This window comes from Anser anser (genome assembly GCF_964211835.1).
Source record: "Anser anser genome assembly, chromosome: 12".
Classification (NCBI taxonomy): domain Eukaryota; kingdom Metazoa; phylum Chordata; class Aves; order Anseriformes; family Anatidae; genus Anser; species Anser anser.
This window is the reverse complement of record NC_139733.1, coordinates 12,017,143-12,034,648: the sequence shown is the minus strand read 5'-3', so window position 1 is coordinate 12,034,648 and position 17,506 is coordinate 12,017,143. Positions and strand designations below refer to the sequence as shown.

The 17,506-nt window shown below is 47.7% G+C and overlaps 1 protein-coding gene across 1 annotated transcript in view; it reads left to right on the top strand.

The window, feature by feature from the left end:
• Positions 1-17,506, top strand: part of LOC310880091 (uncharacterized protein) — a 155,981-nt gene that overhangs the window by 32,551 nt on the left and 105,924 nt on the right. Inside the window, exon 9 of the mRNA XM_083795398.1 lies at positions 156-17,356. Coding sequence (XP_083651524.1) covers positions 156-248 — 93 coding nt within the window. The 3' untranslated portion in view covers positions 249-17,356. The remainder of the gene's footprint in view (positions 1-155; positions 17,357-17,506) is intronic.

The window sequence follows — 17,506 nt, the reverse complement described above, 5'->3', positions numbered from 1 at the left end:
GTTAGTCTTTTTGCCTTGTGGAATCAGCTGGACCTAAGCACATGCTGAAACAATCCCTTAAATCAGACTGTGAATAGGGACCTTTAATTTAAGTACCAGCAGCATGCTTTCCAGTGACTTTTCTGGTGTTCATATGTTTACTCTTGACTTTTCAGCTCAAAGAGAAGAAGAGGAGCGTGTGGCTAAAGCAGAGGAACACCATTCAACCGGAGGAGGAGGACTGGGTAAAAGAGGGAGAGATGATATGAGATGGCGGAGAGGTGGCATTGTGGGTCGTACCCATAGGGGGGCTGGTACCCTGATACTGAGTGCTATGGTCACGCCAGGAATGCAGTAGGGCTGTCCATTATGTCTTTTTTGTGAGTGCCCATACTATTAAAAAATAAAGATATGCCATATTTGAAGACCCTTGTCTCTTGGCTTTGTGAAATAACAGCTCCCTACTAATTCCTCAGTGATGATGGAGAGCAAATAGCTGTTCATGATGGAAGATGTGTTGCTGCCATGAAATGATTTTAAAAAAGAAAAAAGAAATATTCTAAATGTGGGATTGAATTTTCATGCCCCATAGGCCAAGAGATGGTCCGTGGGAACACTACTAATGTGAGTTAGTTTCACATCCAAACAGATCAGGTGTATTTGCTAGCAGTCTCGCCAGCTTGCTCCAGCTCTGAACTGTTTCTCGTCTAGGTGGCACTGGTAAGTATGATCTTTTTTTTCTAATTTTGGTTACTTATCTGGTGAAAGTAATGGGAAAGGCCTCTCCACCAGACTGATAATGGTGAAATGTGAGACGAAGTCCACAAGAAAGTCAAGAAATTGGAAACAAAATCATCAGCATGGTGTTGGAGTGTCAGCGTGAATGACGTGCTCCCCAGGCAGTGCAGGTTGGTCGTTAAAACAGACTTCTCATTTCTGAGAGGAAAAGACATTATTTTAAGATTTTCTCAGTTTCTGAGGTATAGGTAAGTTTGGATGATGAGTTGTTCACCATAGGGAGTGAATGGTGATAAGGTGTTACAGAGTATGGGATTAAAACAAAAGTCTTGGTGTACATCTCCCGGATTTTCCTATGAAGGATGATCACAGCTCGGGAGCACCTGATGCCTTCAGTAAGTGGCTGCTTCACGAATTCCTTCCTGATACTTCCTGCTTTGCAGCTCCAGACTGTTTAGCTGCCAGAGGAGATGGAGGCAAATTGGATAGGAAATTTCTGAGCCAAACACGTGCGATAGTGCGAGTGCCTGCCTGTGGTTTGCTGCTGCGCTGCAGGTGGGCTGTCTGGGCAATGCCATCACGTACTCCGGGTGAAGGAGAAAACAGCTCCGTGACCACACATCCTCGTGAGAGGAGCTGTAGCACTTCTGGTAAGAGTAGAGTTTGCAGCCCTGGATTCTTCTCCCAAGTCCACGTGAGTATTGACAACCCGCCTCTGAACTCCTGTGTGGCTGCAGCTGGCCGTGATGCTCCCCACGAACCTCACCGCAGTTTAATGCTCCCAGTGGGGTGTCTGTGGGGAAACAAGCACTTATCTGGTGCGGGCCGTGAGTGGCAGCACGTCGGTAACTGCTACAGTGTATGGAGCTGCTCCGTGCATGGAACAGGTCTGCTGGAGCAGACCCTGGTACAACACGAAGGCAGCAGGGAGCTGCAGCCACTCCGGGCTGCCTCTGGCGATGGAGATCTTTCTGCCTCCTTCTCAGAAGCATGCCCTTGTATCTCAGCGAGGCCGAGGGGTTTCGGTACCCCTGCAGCACACCCAGCGCCCAGCGCAGCTCCGCTGCCTTCACTCTGGTGCAGTGACAGGCTGGGGAGGAGCGGGGAGGGGAGAACAGCAGCCTCTGATTAAAACTCAGCCCCCCTGGCCCTAGATCTGAGGAGACAGAGCCCGCCCTCCCTTCCCTTACAATAATTTTATTTTATTACAAAAAGAGCCCATATTAAAAAAGCTCATGATTGTGTTTTCTGTTCACCAAGACTTTTCCTGTATTCGACCTTTGGATAACCTCCAAGGCTTGCAAACATTTGAAAGGAGTAAAGGAGCTCGTTTTATTGCAGGGCCTCAGCATACATTCTTTCCAGCCTATCTTTAACATCAGTTGACAAGAATTATATAATTGCAGTCTGTGATCCCTTTAAGGCTAAAACGTATTCGTTTTCCCTCAAAGAACACTTCAGGTTTCAGAGTTAAATGTATACATTTTTTTCCATCTGGGTTATTCTGTAAAAAGCCGTTTTCTCTTAAACTGGCAAGTCTCATTCTACGAAGTTGCATGGATTTATTTTTTACTGCGGTTTTGAGCTCACATGTTAACAAGTCGAAGAAACAGCCTCCAAATCCCAACCTGTGTTTCCCATTCCATTGGAAAATTAGTGGGTTACAGAGACCACGCAGGGGGAATTATACTCCTTAGGTGGAACCAAATAAAATTTCAACATACTGATTTAATCAAATTAGTGTCTAATGCTAATTGATAGGCAGTCTGGAGATGGACAGGTAGCTGGACTGGATTTGGTCTCGCATTTCAGAGGCATGACGCAATCCTCTGGGTCAGGAAGGAATTTCTGTTTCCCTATCAGAATGGCATCTGCCACCATGTTGTAGGAAGCCGTGGACATCGGATACTTGGAGAGGAGCTGGGGCATGATGCCAAAAAAAAAAAAAAGTCAGGTCTAAAGACATTATCTGGAATTTAAAAAATGAATTAGCCATAGCCATGATGACATTCTGTTTGCTTACATTCCGCACGGGTCAGGTTTTCACTGGTGTTGGTACACCCGAGGGTGAAAAAGCACGTAAAGACGTGGGTGTTGCTGGAAGCTGTGATGGTTTTGGCCATGTGGCAGGGCTGGCAGTGCTCGGATCACCTCTCCGGGGAGCCGAAGTGATGTCCCAGGGGTGCCGAGTGAGAAGTTGAAGGAGCCTGCAAAAAAGCTCAATCCTCAGAATATTTCTGAGCTATGAGAAATGGAGGGAGCCGCAGCCTGGTCGTGGGTATCTGAATGCAGGAAGGGAGGTTAAATTTATCTGGTAAATTAGCCATTGGGAGCGATTTAGCTGGGTGAAGCCGGGGCTCAATGGGCCGATTGTCTGCCCTGTACAGCCAAGGGGGCTCGAGGGGTCGCATAGGGGTTGAGAGGAGTTGAAAGGAGGAGGTTTGGGTGGTGGCTCCTCATTTTGCTGTGGACTAACCCCAAACCTCGGGGTTCTTACCTGTCAGAGGAGGACGGTGCCAGCCAATGTGCCTTACTTCGTCCTCTTTTATCTAAGCACTTTAGGAAGTGCAAGCTTTTATTCCAAATAGTGTTTGCTAGTAAAAATGGCTCCCTTCTTCAAATATTTAGTTAACCTAATGCTGATTGCCCCCATTCCCTTAGGGGAGGGGGGCAGGGGCAGCATTCCTGGTTTTATAGAGGGGCAGGTTTGAGAGGGCTGTAAATGCACGTCGCGGGGGTTGGATACAATAACCTGTGAGAAAGGAACCGGTAACAGAATCCTTTTAATGAACTACAAGCACACAGTTTATAAACTTGGACACAGATTACGCTCCTGTCTACTGTATAAAAATAACCACATTTGGATTTCTCTGTGGCCAAAGAATCTTATAAGATCTTATAACCTGTTAAGTTTTCACCGCACGTTTTTCTAACCGAGACAGGTCCTGTGTAATACCCTGTGTCATGCTGAAAGGAAAATCTCGGGTCTGTTAAGCTGTTCCCTGCGTTTGGTAGCCTCTCTGTATCAGGATTCACATTCTTGTTTCCGTTTCAAACAGGAGACTAGTTTACAAGGCAAGTTCCTCCTTGGAGATCACAAGAGGCTTTCTTTCCCTTTTCTTTTTCTGAGAGGAAGGATTAGGTCACCAGTAATACCGTTTGCTTTTTATTTTTTCTCCTTTGGCTAATCTGCTCTCCAAGATGTCCATGTTACAAGAGAAATAAAAGGCTTTAAGTGAGTGCGGGATTTTTTCCCCCTCACCTCAGCTCTCCAGCCGAGAAGGGCGATTTACAGGAATCACTGCATGGAAAAGCCTTAAAACAGAATTTCAGATGCTTGTAAGACAAAGCAGAAAGATAGTAGAGCATCAGGTGCTCCGAAGGCATTCAGTGGCTGGTGATTACAAGCCTGTCTGCACCATGTCCGGGCGTACTGTTCTCGCAGTTACAGCTTTGTAAGGAGAGCTCCTGTAGCCACTCACCTGCAATCAGCAGGCTTATCATTATCCAAAGACCTTTATTTTCTATTATCTTTGTGCGTTTTCACGTGGCGCAGACGTTAATGGTCCCCCAGTGATTTTTAAGATGTGCTCTTGGAGCCTGGCACCCTTCCCGACAGCGGCACGCAGCGTGCCGGGCGCCGGCTGGCTTCACCCGCGGGAGGACGCGTGTTAACACCAGTGCTCGTGTGGGGAAAGTTTGGGGACCCAGAGCAAGATGATTCTGGTCGGAGAATGCTGAGCACAAGCAGGTTATTGCTTTTGTGAAAGCCGTATTATTCTTGTTCAGTACCGAGTGCTGGTACCGGTTTGTGCTGAGGCCGTAAACGTTTTGCAGCAATAGCTATGAGTCTGCATTGGGTGCTTTGTACCTCGCATAGTACAGCTTGTTCGCTCTCGTCACGTCATGCTCAGCAAACTCTGTTTAAAGGGCCAGGTCGGACTGGATTTACATCAGCACAGCTCTGCCAAACTCCGTGCCAGCTTCCACCAACCGAAGCTCTGGCTCTCAAATGTTTTCAGCTATTTTTTTTTCAGTCCTTTCTGAAGAGTTTTAAAAAATGCAATTAAATGGACAGTAACACTCAGCAGCTAAGCATGAAAAGCTGTTTATCTAAGGATATCTAAGTACTTGACAAAGGTGGGTAATTCTCACTGTGCCCTTTTTCGCAGGGCGGGATGCTGGCATGTGGAGACAGCGAGCGGTTTATCTGAGTAACGGAGTCGGTAGCAGAGGTAGTAATTAAAACTCCGGTCTCATGACACCCAACTCTGTACTGTAACCACTAGACAAACTGCCTCCTGGAACCGTATCTCATCTCTATCTCCCTACATATGCACAATAAAGCCTTTGTAGTATATGCTGTACACTTGCTATTGATAGTTGTATCAGCTGAAAGATAATGCTTGCTCTTCTAACTGGCTGCGAGTGTGTGCTCCGTGCAACCTCAATTATCTGAGCATAATGGGGAGTGGTGGAGAATTTGGGATAATCAGGGTTTCAAATGATGGAGGGAGGGTTTGGTGTAATTAACAGGCATGGTGGGACGCGACGTGTTTGGGAGAGCAGGTTCGGATAGCTGGTGTGGAGCTGCGCAGCCAGTTAACAACCCCTGTGCTGCAGTTTGGGATGTGTTTTTGGTTTTCTTTTTTCTTAAAGGAGGTGTGTCTCTTCCTCGCTTTGTTTCAGAGAAAAAAAGGACAAATGCATTTCAAACATGTTGCAAGTATCCCTTTAAGATCGGTGAAGGCCGACAGCAGTTATTAATGTAAAACCTCTTCTATATGGGGGCAGTTTAAAAACACAGATTGATAGGTACTGTGCACCCAGACCACGGTGGGTGGAGGCTATGTGGGTGGCTCGGAGCCTCTGCAGAGGAGTAGGACCAGAGAGCATCTGAAAAATAATTTCCCTGCATATGCCATAAATACCACATTTTGAGTGTGACCCAGCCGTTAATGAGCTCCATACAGGCAAACGGACACAGTAGGGATGCATTTGTTTATAAAGATAAAATGCAGGAGCCGGTAGCTGCTCACGTAGCATCTTTCTGCTGCATGTGCTGACCTTCTTGTGACGGAGATCTTTACTAATGTGACTTAAAATACATTTCACCGGGTCGTTTCGGCAAGCCTCACATCCCTGCTTGCTATCTGTAAGAGCTGATCTGTCTCTAAAAGCAACAGAGTAAAAAGATGGAATAAAGTTTGCAAAGTATGGCACCGAGAGTGACTGACTGCTCAGCTCTCATCGTGCTCCGTGCTCAGCGTAGCTTGCTTTGGAGCCAGCCCTGTCCTCTGCCTCACACCAGCCGCAGAAATTAAGAGCAGCCTTCACTCCTGGAGCTCTTATGAACCAACAGATGGGTGCAGGTAAGGCTGAAAGACCTTCAGGAAGGAATTAACTTGGTTTGTTTTTATTAAAAATAGTGTCAGATAGAGGATGGCTATTCAGCACTGAGCAGCCTCAGAGTTCATCTCGAAGCATTAATCTGCTCTGAGACTGTGGTGTTATGTGGCCCCTGCCAGAAACACACGGACGAACTGATTAGGACCAGAAACACGGCTTGGTTTGTATTTTTTTTCTCAGCTGTTACCTGAGAGCCAGTGTCCATTGACATCTGGGAGCTGATTTCTGGCTTCTTTTCTGAAAAAGTCAGTCCAATTTTAGGTGCTTTAAATTATAATCTGTACTTCTCCTCCGTAGTGTACAGTGGCTGGAAGTCATGATCTCATCAGCGAGTTTAAATGCCTTAAAAATATATATATTTTTTCTTATATGCTTCAGTGCTTACCCCAACGTGCATGTTTGTGCAGGGAGAGCGTGCATATTTATTATTTTTAATGCAGTCTGTATATACACACACATGTATGTAATTCTCTTTCTATTTAGACACCAATCTGTAGATGTGTATTTATGAGGACTTGACATAGACTTCAGTGGAAACAGGACTGACCCCAACATTTTATGTTATTAGGAGGAACAACTGTTCACCCTTTAAAATGCCTATATTTGGAAATCTGATTCCAAACTCACACTGGTTTAACTTAATTTTGTGGCGTTTCTCCAGATTTTCATAGCCAGTGGAAGCGAGGACAGGATCGAGAGGAACGCTCGTGCTCCTTGAAGGTGAGCGCCCGTCCCGGCACGCTCGTGCCTCGGCCGCCCCAAGGGATGGAGCAAGCGTGCGGCTTCGGCCCTGGTGCAAGGGATGCCCTCGTGGTCCTTCTGCCTCTGGATTTGGTGTCTTTTCTTCTCATCTTTTTCCTCCTCACTGCTTTGATCGTTGCAAGTCCCATCTATCTTATTTAATTTTTTTTTCAATATCTGGTCAGCTGCTTTTGTGGGAATCTCGTGCTGCTTTTTTTTTTTTTCCTGGGTTGTCTCGATCGCTTTGGGGATCATTTTGTAGCCCATAAAGCAGCGAGATAAAGCACAAAGGGCCCTTGATAAAGCCCGAGTTTTGTTTAACAGTTCAGATAGTGAAAGTTTACAAGAGCTGTACTGGGAAAGCTATGCTGTGAATAGAGCTATTATTGCCATTATCACATTGTTTAGACTGGTGGGCCAAAACACAGGCATTTCGTATTTGTTTAACAGCTTCATCAAGCTGTATATTTGTATTGTCCTTTGGGCTGTGTTGTCAGAGGGTTGCAAGCGGCATAAGAAGAAGTATCAGCCGTTCCTTGGGGGATTTGGCGGTCCAAGAAGTCATTAATTATCGAAGAGCGGAGACGAGGCGCAGAGGCAGGGCTTGGCTCTCCCAAACTTGCCGGAGCTGGGCTTTGGGGGCCGATAGAGGGCAGCAACCTCCTGCCGCTGCCGCTCGCCCGGCGCCGGGGCCCCCGGCCGCCTCCGTGCGGGGCTGCGGAGGGGGTCCCGTCGTGCGGGGGGGGGGCTTTTGGTTGGGGGGAGCCTCGTTGCCTTCCCCCGAAGTAAGAAGCGATAATAACGATCTAGAAATAATTGCAATAATAATCTAGAAACGATTCCGAGGTTGCGCTGAAGAACGGCCAAGTCAAGGTGCGCGTCGTGTTTGTAGGTTCCTGGAGAAGCGGCTTTTTATTTGTGTAGGTACGTGTGAAAACGAAGATGATATATCATGTTGTGCCTAGATCTTGAAACAACGATATAGCTGAAATTACACGATTGATTCTATGGGTTATTTCAGCACTAAGTATTCTCCCATTTTCAGTACATGCAGCTATTATTAAAAGCTAATATTAAATATTAATAGTAGCAGCTAGTATTAAAAGCTAATGATTATTACTTTTTTTCCTCTTTGCCTGCTTATTCAATCCTTCAAAAAGAAAAAAAAAAAAACCAACAGAAATGCATGCACAAAACAACCCCACCCCACCCCTTTTATATCCCATGTGTGCTCGTTGCTCCAATTTTGGTACCGTCAGTGCCTGGCTCCGGGCTTTAGGGGCCAGCGTGAAGGTGAGCAGCTCGCCCCGCAGTGTCTCTGCTCTCACCGGGGCTGTGCAGGCACTGCGGGGTGAGCAGCAGAGAGCACGGAGCAGATGGTTACAAATGGGTGCTGCTCCTCACTTCCATGGTTTGCTGTTTAAATGCACTTTATTGCACCTTTTCTGCAGTTCATTGCGAGGACAGTCACACTAATAATCCTTATCCGACACAGGAATCCCCTCCTGGCTCTCAGCTTGATGCCATGGCTGGCGTTCTGCTGCTCTGATTTGTTGACTTTGATATTTTTTAATTACGCTTCGTATTAGTTCTTCTCCGAGTTGCTGGTGCGGCTTACTTCTGACCACCACCCGAGACCGAGTGACAGTTCCTATAACGTGGTCTCATCGTTTTCCATGGCTATATTGTTTTCAGAGCTCACCATCTCAGCAGAACGTGCGCCTTATTTCATCGGGGCTCTTGCGCTGCGTGGCAGCCGTGAATTCAGAGTGAGGAACCCACAGAGAGCCTGTGTGCATGTGTCGCTGGGGGGTTAGATGCAGGCATATTCCTTAATGCACTGAGAGCATTAGTTCTGATCTGCAGTGCTCTGGAAGCTTTTTTGAGCTATTTTTTGATGATGGCTTGAACTATTCCTCATACTGAAAGTGGCTGCTGTTCCTATATTTTGACAGCAGCTTCTAATACATGGAAGCCCTTCCTGGTATTTAAAAAATCAATGTATTGCATACGTGCTGAGTAGCGAGCGTGATTCTTTTCGAAGTTCTTCTGTATTGTGAAGTAACAATGTTTTATACGTGAAAAACAGTACAAGCAATTCCTCATAACTAACACGTTTGCTTTAAACAATGAAGCCTTCACTCAGGCACAGTCCGGTGTTCGTTAGTGAGTGAGCACAGTGCTGGCCCCAGTCAATAAAAGAAGTTTGCTGGTGGCAGGACTGCAGAAGAGGGAAGTCCATGTAAGTATATGATGCTTGTTCTGGTTTTTATTTGCTTGCTTTGGGGCAAAATATTGTCCCTTTGAGCAAGTAATTTTTATTTATTTTTAAAAAAGATCTAGCCGTGCAAGCAACACTGAAAACTTAGTGCTGAGCCTTGGTCTTACCGGAGTCATTCCCATCAACCTCACTGTCTCCGTTCATGGGAGTAAAGGCCACGGGAGAAATCCCACACAGGAAAACGTATTCTTTGCCCTGAAAACCTCGTTATCTTATACGATCCAGGTATAAACAGTTGGTTCATTCCCGAACCGCAAAGGGCGAAATCCTGCCTTTCTTACTCCAGCGGGGTTTTGCCAGGGCAAATGCGCTCCTGGCTGACACCTCCGGTGAGCTCAGCGTGCACAAACCCCGGCCCTTCAGCCCTGATGGAGCCCGTTTGATCTGCTCGTTTATTGCCAAGTGGTATCAGCGAGGGAGCCGAGCGCAGAAACGTGACCACGCTGAGTGCTATTTGTTGCGCTGCGTTATCTGCAGTACCCGTGTTATTCTAGAAACTTTTTCTCCTGTCTGGAACATTTTGCTTCAGCAAATGAAGAAGGGAAAAAAAAAATTGAAGAGACCTTCATTTGGTGGCATAGAAAATTTGCATAAAATATCGCTCTAAGCATTGAAGGATCTTATTACATAGGGTTTTGATGATAATCTTTGTTGAAATAATATTTAACACATGCTGCACTTTTAATTAAGTATCTGAATAATCTCAAATTAATACCAGAGGTTTAAAAATAAGTTTTCATTTTAGTGAACTGTAACATAATAGCGAGCTGCACGGCAACCCCCTCCTTTACCCTTTGATTTAATTAAATGCCCTTCTGTGTGCTTCTTCGCACTTCAGAAACGCACAGAAAGAAAGCAGCCCCAGACATTTTAGTTAGCATTTTACCACTTTTCTTCTCCCTCCGTCTCCCCTCGCGTACTTGCCCTGCTCCCCGCAGGGCTTTGATTAAGGTGTTTCTTCAGGGGTCGGCTCGCCTGGGGCTTGGCGACTGGCCTGGGTGCTCGGGAAGGGCAATTACATGGGGTCGCCTCGGTGCTGGCGTTCTGGTGCCGACGTGGGGGTCCCTGTCCGGGAGCAGCAGCCCGTGGCGGGGGGGAAGCGTTGGGTTTTGTCCGTGCTCGCGGCGGGGAGGATGCAGCCTGCGAAACCCCGGGGCGGCTCCGCGCTGAGCACTCCGCTCCTGGAGTTTGTAAGGTAAAAAGGGGCTTAGCGGTGTCATGGTTTCCGAGAGCAATCAAACCATTGCAAATAAATTCGCGTTTATTCTATTTATTTTTTCAAATTAAAAAGGCCTGATCCAGCCAATTTGTTTGCCTTCCAGTTAGGCGGCTGTGACAGTCACCGCTTCATTATTCCATCTTAAGAAATCCCATTAACCAAAGGAGAGAAAAAAAAAGACCTCACTTAGATTCGTGTCAGCGAAATTGTTTTGCCGACGCTACCTCGCTGCGAGAGCGTGCGCCCAGCCGGAGCGCGGCCGTTTGCTGCTGCTATGAACACATATTCGCAATTTGGGAGCGGGAGGATGTGAAGCAGGCTGGCTTTTGAAGGCTTTCTGTTAGATTTCCCCTTTATCCCTTACCATCTATCATTGTAAAGGAGACATATATAACTGCCGCGCTTTGTATATTAAGGGGAGCTGCCTGCTTTTTCCCTCTGCGGAGATAATGACGCCGAGGGTTGTTGACTGCTGTTATCTCTGATGACAGCCTTATCTGCATGGCTCTGATTCCCGCTCCCGGAGTCGCAGATATATCCAGTCCTTCGCAAACTGACCACTGCTCCGATTACGCCTGGGCACCGAGCTGCTCGGTGGCAGGCTGGAAAGCCAATATTTGCGGGCAGTGTCGTTTTTAACCAGTTGTGTCACTTGCTGTGCTCCCCTCCCACCTCCAAATGCAAACCGTTGGAGGGAAATGCTGGGGGTAAAGAGGAATGGGAGCCTCTAAAGAGGGTCAGCTCCAAGGCAAATGCCCCCCAGCCCTCGCCAGCAGCCCCTGCGGGTGCAGGAAGGCGATGAGCAGCTGTTGAGTGGTGCCAGTGCCTTCTCTGCGCCGGGAGCCCCCCTTGCTGATGCACCCAGGAATGCTATTTGCGCGCTGCACCCCTCCCAGCTACACCGACTAGGAATCCAGGAGTTTATTTTAATTCCTCTAAACATAATAATCTGCAGTTAATTGGCTAACATTCACCATGCCTCGAAGGTGCGGCACGCTGCAGTTGTTTGGCAGGCTGAATTCCTGTCCCTCGGAGATCTCAAAGCAAATTTCAAATATTTATGAATTTAGCCTCTTAATGCTCTTGAGAAACAGCCCTGTTTTACTGCTGCAGAAAGTGAGATTCGGAGATAGCGAGCACGCTTGGCTGGGCTCACCCGGAGCCTGCAGTGCCGCCAGCCACGAAACCCAGGTCTCCCAACGCCCCCCGCTCATCGTACCCAACAGGTCACCCGTGTTTTACCCTGCAATCCTTAAAAATAACATTCTCCACAACGTGGGTTTCTGCAAATCCTGCCTGGAGCTGCACAAGGTTGTGTCGCACGTGGAGCCCTTGCCCCGTGCTTTGCGCACGGCCGGATTTCTGCTTGTGAGATTGTCTGCTCTTTCTCAAATATAGGGCGCATTTTTTTTTCTCCCTGTCATACCTTATAATATATGTTTCAATCTGAAAACTTAGACCAATTTTACTGATACACGATCCAGCCTGTCTTTTCCAACTTGCACCTCTTATGTCAGTGCTCTTCATTCTGGGCTCGTCTGTGTTGCAGTTCGAGGCTACCACGGTTAACTACAAAGAAAAGCGTTACTGGAAATGTGCATCGCTGAAGTATGCTGATGCTTTTTTCCCCTTCTTAAAAATGTGTTTTACTGGAAAACACGGCAAGGGGAAGATACTAATTTTGCCCTAAAAGTTTTCAGGGATGTTTATTTTTCCAGTGCTTCAGAAGAAGGCAAAGCCAGACGATTTTTTTTAGCACTGAAGAACAATTATTGATTTGAAACCATAATTTGTCCTGAAAAATCACTCTAAGTTTCATTTCTGGTTGAAAAGGCAGCAATGTATAACTGAAAAGTTTGGGTTTGAAAATCGTTTTGGTTTGAGAAGCCATTTTTGTCACATAAGAAGTTTTTGCCCCACTCCCACGAGCGTGATGTGCGGGCACCGAGGGCTCGTCCTGCGCTGCTCTGGTGGCCGACCTGAGGGGCTCTCTGCCTGAGGCATGTAAACCAGCCTACTAGGAACGCTGAATTAAGATTGTAGAAAAACTGTTTGGGATGGCATTCAGGAAATTCAGTTGCAGACCACAGCATGGAATATTCTTATGCGCTTCGAAGAAGTGCTTGGGTATTAATAACGTGTCTGTTTTTTCCACTCCAGTGCTTCCAGCTGGTCTAACAGGAGCGAATGCCTCACCCCGGAGCTGTTGCCTTGCTGCTGTACGTGAGGACAGAACAGGTCACATGCATAACGCTTGTTTTCCAAACCTGTGGAGGGCTGGAAGGGGTTGGGGTGGGCAGCATTACCCCATCTCGCTGTGGCTGTACCACTCCTGTAGCATTCCCCGTCCCAAACTCTCAGAGCACAGCATAGGTGTTAGCGTTTGCAGCATGCCCTTGGGCACCGTTGGTCCCCAGGCTGGTGGACAGGGAAGCGTGGAGAAGCAGCCAGACTTCCCCAAGTGGGGTTACAAACTTGTACCCCTCTTCCCTCTGGGTGGGTCTGGGGCTCTGGCTCAAACCCACTGCCGTGGGCAGACTCAGAGACCAACCCCAGCAGCAGATCAAGCCGTGGGTGTCCTGGCTGCTGGCTCCTTGCTCGTGCCACCGGAGGCAGATCCATCCTTACCGGAGTCTTGCCAGCGAGGGTGGCACTGAGTAGTAGTCCCTGCCTGGGCTGAGCCGTGCACGCGGAGCGCAAAGCCCCCTGCTAGAGCCAGGGGCGCTCTCTGTGGGGCTGCACTGCCTCAGCTCACAAACCAAACAGCAATGTCATCGTTGGAGTGCACTGTTCTGTTCATAAGGGTGGTTAAATCCCTGTCTTTCCAGGATAAAACCTTTTTCTCTAATTATTTTTCTGTTGTGATCCCTCTGTGTGCCATCTCTGGCCACAAACACAGTCCTTTTTCTGTATCACTTTCAAGCATCACCATGGATGTCTGTCCCACGCCACTGTGATGGGAGGACGCCCCTTGTACCCTCGGGAGGGTGACAGCAGCAGGTTGTGTGCAGTGGCCAGACCTGGCTGCAGCTGCGTGTCCTGCCAGAAGCCCACATCTCCCCAGCAGGAGTTACATAGGCCCGTGTGCTCCTGTTCCCAGCCGTAATGTGGAGAGAGGCTGTGTAACCTCTGCCATCGCTGTACTTCACTGCAGCTCGCAGCGTGCTTCCGTGTCTGCTGACAGGTGATTAATAAGGAGGTTAGTAACCAATGTTATGGGTCAAATCCTGCTCCAGTTCCCCAGTTCATGCCTGACACAGAGGTCGCTGCCAGGAACAACTCCCTGTGTGGCTGCGAGCTGGGCTGGACACTTGGAAGTGAAGTCAGGACAGGCAAAAAGGAGGTTGGAGAGATTTGACCTTCACCTGGTAGAAACATTTCTGAGGTCATGAGGTGCACTCCATAGCATTGCAGAGGTATAAAATCATCTCCCAGGTGAGTTGTGAGTGGTCCCACAGAGACTGATGAGGAGATTTTGCGAGCTGTTCTGTCCAAACCTTGGTTTTGTTACGTGAGGTGCTTCTGACACACTTGGACAAAATCTCTGAGCCTCGGATGGTGTTGAGCAGGCAGTAAATGCCCACTTGCTGTGGGGGAAAAGCAGCAGTCCTTGGAAGCATGGTTTCCATTTAAACTTTCAGAGGGCTCCTAGTTCTGGCCTGGCAGTGTTTATCTGCGCCGAGTGTGAATGGGAATTGGAAAAGAGGAAAGAGAGAATGGCTGCTTTTTAAAAAGCTAATTTAAAAGCAGGCGCAGTCTTCTGTAGAGATGATTCTGATTGTCCAGAGCTCTTTTAAAGGGACAAGGTTAAATGCATTTGTATTGAGAACGTGGGATTAGGCACACACACAAAATGAACAACATCTTCTTTATTTATTTCATACTTAAATGGCCAAGAGTGTAAGTCAGTCAATTCCTGATGATTTGGGAATGCAAGGGGATTTTCTGTATTGTTTTTTTTTTTTTTTATTTCATAAAGCTTTTTATCTCTGGCTTTGTATATTAGCTATTTCTACATTGCCACCAACCTCCTCTTCCGTCCACCATCCTTCTGTAGCCAAGGGGGTTGAAATTATGCGTTGTCTGTATGTGGCACAATGGGTTGGAAGCTACAGGTAAAATACTTGAGTCTGTTCCCATGTGCCTCAATTTAGCAGTATAAAGCTGCTTCGCGTGGGAAAGGCTGATATTCATACTGCTATTCTACACCCGATCTGAAATGACCAAGGGTTTAAAACAACCCTGTGAAGCAGGGAATTGCAGTATTATTTACAAAGTGCTGATGCTTTGGCAAAAAAACATGAGCAGACCCAGTTCAAACTGATTACAGTCTCTATTCAGTGCTGTCTGGAGCAGGACTGCCTTTTCTTGTATATTTTTACTGTGTGATTTTAATCTTGGCCGTGTCCGCTCATTGCCATTGTAAAAGGGAAGGAATCATAATAATTTGAAGAAAAAGCCTGGGGAATTGGGAGTTTTTTTATTGACAGCTTTATAGCTGGAGAAACTGAGGCATGGAGAGGTCCTGGAGGTTGATGGGTGAAGAGAGCTGGCAAAAAGCAGTGTGGGAGCTGGGGAGGGCACCCAGAGGATCTTCAGCTGGTGGAGTTTGCCCACACATCAGCAGCACTTCTGGCCAGGGAGCTACGGGCTGGAAGGGGACCGTGTCTGCCTCATGAGTTAAGGTTTGGTAGCTTGGTCTCTGGTGGCACAGGGCGAGGAGACTCCGGCTGCTCATTTTGCAGAAAATCTGTTTGGAAGCAGCTCAGCTTAGTGCTCCCTTTGGATGAGCACAGCCAAAGGACTTCAAGGGCTCTTCACGTGGACTCCAAGAAAGGGAACCCTGGTCTCAGACTGCACACCAGTGTCCAGATATTTCCCGTCAGTGGAGTCTCTTCCTTTTAAAAATATATATATATTAATTCCGGCTTGTCATGCACTGTCTGTCTTCTCTCAACAGTCTGGCTTCGCCCTCCCACCCTTGCGTTGGTGGTGTAGCTCTCCAGATCCTATCTTACCTTTCTGGAACAAACATCCTCTCCTCCTTGTGCAGGCCAGGCCAGGAGCTGTGCTGCAAAAAAGCCGTGTGTCGCTGCGCTCAGACGAGCTCTGAGTGACGCCAGCTGAGGATCCCGCTGGTTGGATTCACTGCTGAGGAAAGACCAAGAGCTGAATACCCAGCACAAGGAGGGTTCTGTCTTATGTGCCCGGTAGGCTCGATCAGCACACAGATTGCGTTCTGCTGTTTCTTAAACCCAAACCACTAAAACAGATGATGTAAAGGAGCGGGGCAGGAATGCTGTGTTTGTGGCTTGTTGCTGTTTATATAGCGCCAAAGTTGGGCAAGGCACTTTAAAAACAGGCATGATGGCATGAAGTACTGGCCCTAATTAAGCCGGACAGTTTTGGTGGTGATTTTAGGGGAATTGGGATTGCCCTTTCACAAGAAGTTTCTGCTTTAGGTTTAAATATTGCCTCAAACAGAGCTTCAGCAGGAAGGGGGTGGACCCTCTGGGTAGGATTTGGGGCTGGAGGAACCCCCAGATGGTGAGGATGGGCCCTAAGCACCGCAAAACTGAGCTGCCCGGGGAGCTCCCTGTTTAGCAGAGCCATGTCCCAGTAGACCTATGACTCTTCAAACACTCTGATTAAACACTTGTTATCCACATAGATTGAAATACCACGACAAAAATAGTTTTCTGCAACCAGGACCTACATTTTCTGTACATTCCTACTCATTTCTTCGTTCCAGGTTCATTCTTGGCAGTAAACATCCCCCGATCCCCCGATTCCTGTTCAGAGTGGAGTGGGCTATGCTTTCCCCAAATCCTCGGGTTGAATCACAAAAAATGTGTTATTTCCTTGCTGCGGTGTTGTCCAAGATTTTAGAGGTCGTGATCTAACACGCCAGCCAAAACAATGACCTTGGCTTGAAAACGAGGAGGCTTTTTTGAAGGGTTGATTGAATTGTTGGAGTTTTTTGCCGGCTGTGTCTGAAACCGTTAGGATACTTTTACATTTTCAGGCTTTCCCCAGAGCTGTTCACTTTTTCAGCTGAGGAACGTGGGACTATTTGTGCTGCACACCTTTGTGGTACCTGTTTCAGGTGCTTGAGTGGTGAAGCTCCTCTTCCAAATTTCAGCATTTCTCTGGAAGGAGCATTTGGAGCCCAGCCTCCCGAAGCTGGGCACCCAGGTCAGTTTGTGAGCACCCCTCACCTCCCTCATCAGTTGTCTTTGGGAGCTAAATCTGAAGCTATATGGGGGAAAATACATATATATATTTTAAGCTTCATGGTAACAACATGAGCTGACAGCATGGGAAACTTGTGCTGTTGGGCTAGCTCTTAAAACCCAGGTATGGGGGAGAGGTCCCAGCAGAGCTGTTTCTGGAAGGGAAAATGCTGCAGCAAAATGCTCTAGGATTGGAAACTTGATTTTTACACCAGCCCCTCTGGCTGCATTCTTGCCCTTGTCTGGTTCCCATGTCTGTGTGTGCCAATGCATTTCACTGGCATTTGCTGTTGGTACCAAGTAGCCTTGATGTGGGTAAACATCCCCCCTTACCCCAAAACAGAGAGAGCTGCTAATCCAGCTGAGGAGCCAAGTCCTGTGCCTGCATTGCCCCCCGTCCCAGAGAAGCAGTAGCCACAGAATGAATGAGGGTAGGAAATTGCCTTAAATTTATTTGAAAGAACCACAATTTGCTCATGGTTGCTCCTTAGCCATAACAGGCGGTGAGAGCTGTTGCATCAACTACTTCTCCCGGGCTGCTCAGCCTACTCGTGTGCTCCACGACCAGAATGAACACGCCTGCTGGTCCCGGAGGCTGCAGATCCTGCCGCAGGTATCTGTGCTCCGTGACAAGTCCTACGGGTCACACCAACCTGGGAGCAGGACCCAGACCGATGTTCTCCCCAGACCCAAAGCAGTCCTGGAGCACTGGGGCACAATAACAGCACTGCCAAAGGGACCAGCAGGCTGGCAGAGGTATTTCTCTTTTTTACGGCTGTCTGTCTGAAGGCTCAGGTTTGTGCCTCACAGATGCACTCAAGCTGGTCTCTTGTGTCTGCGGTTTTATCAGCTGGAGTCCCCTCTCATGCTCAACGTGAACTGCTGAGGAGGATTGGGAAGACCCTA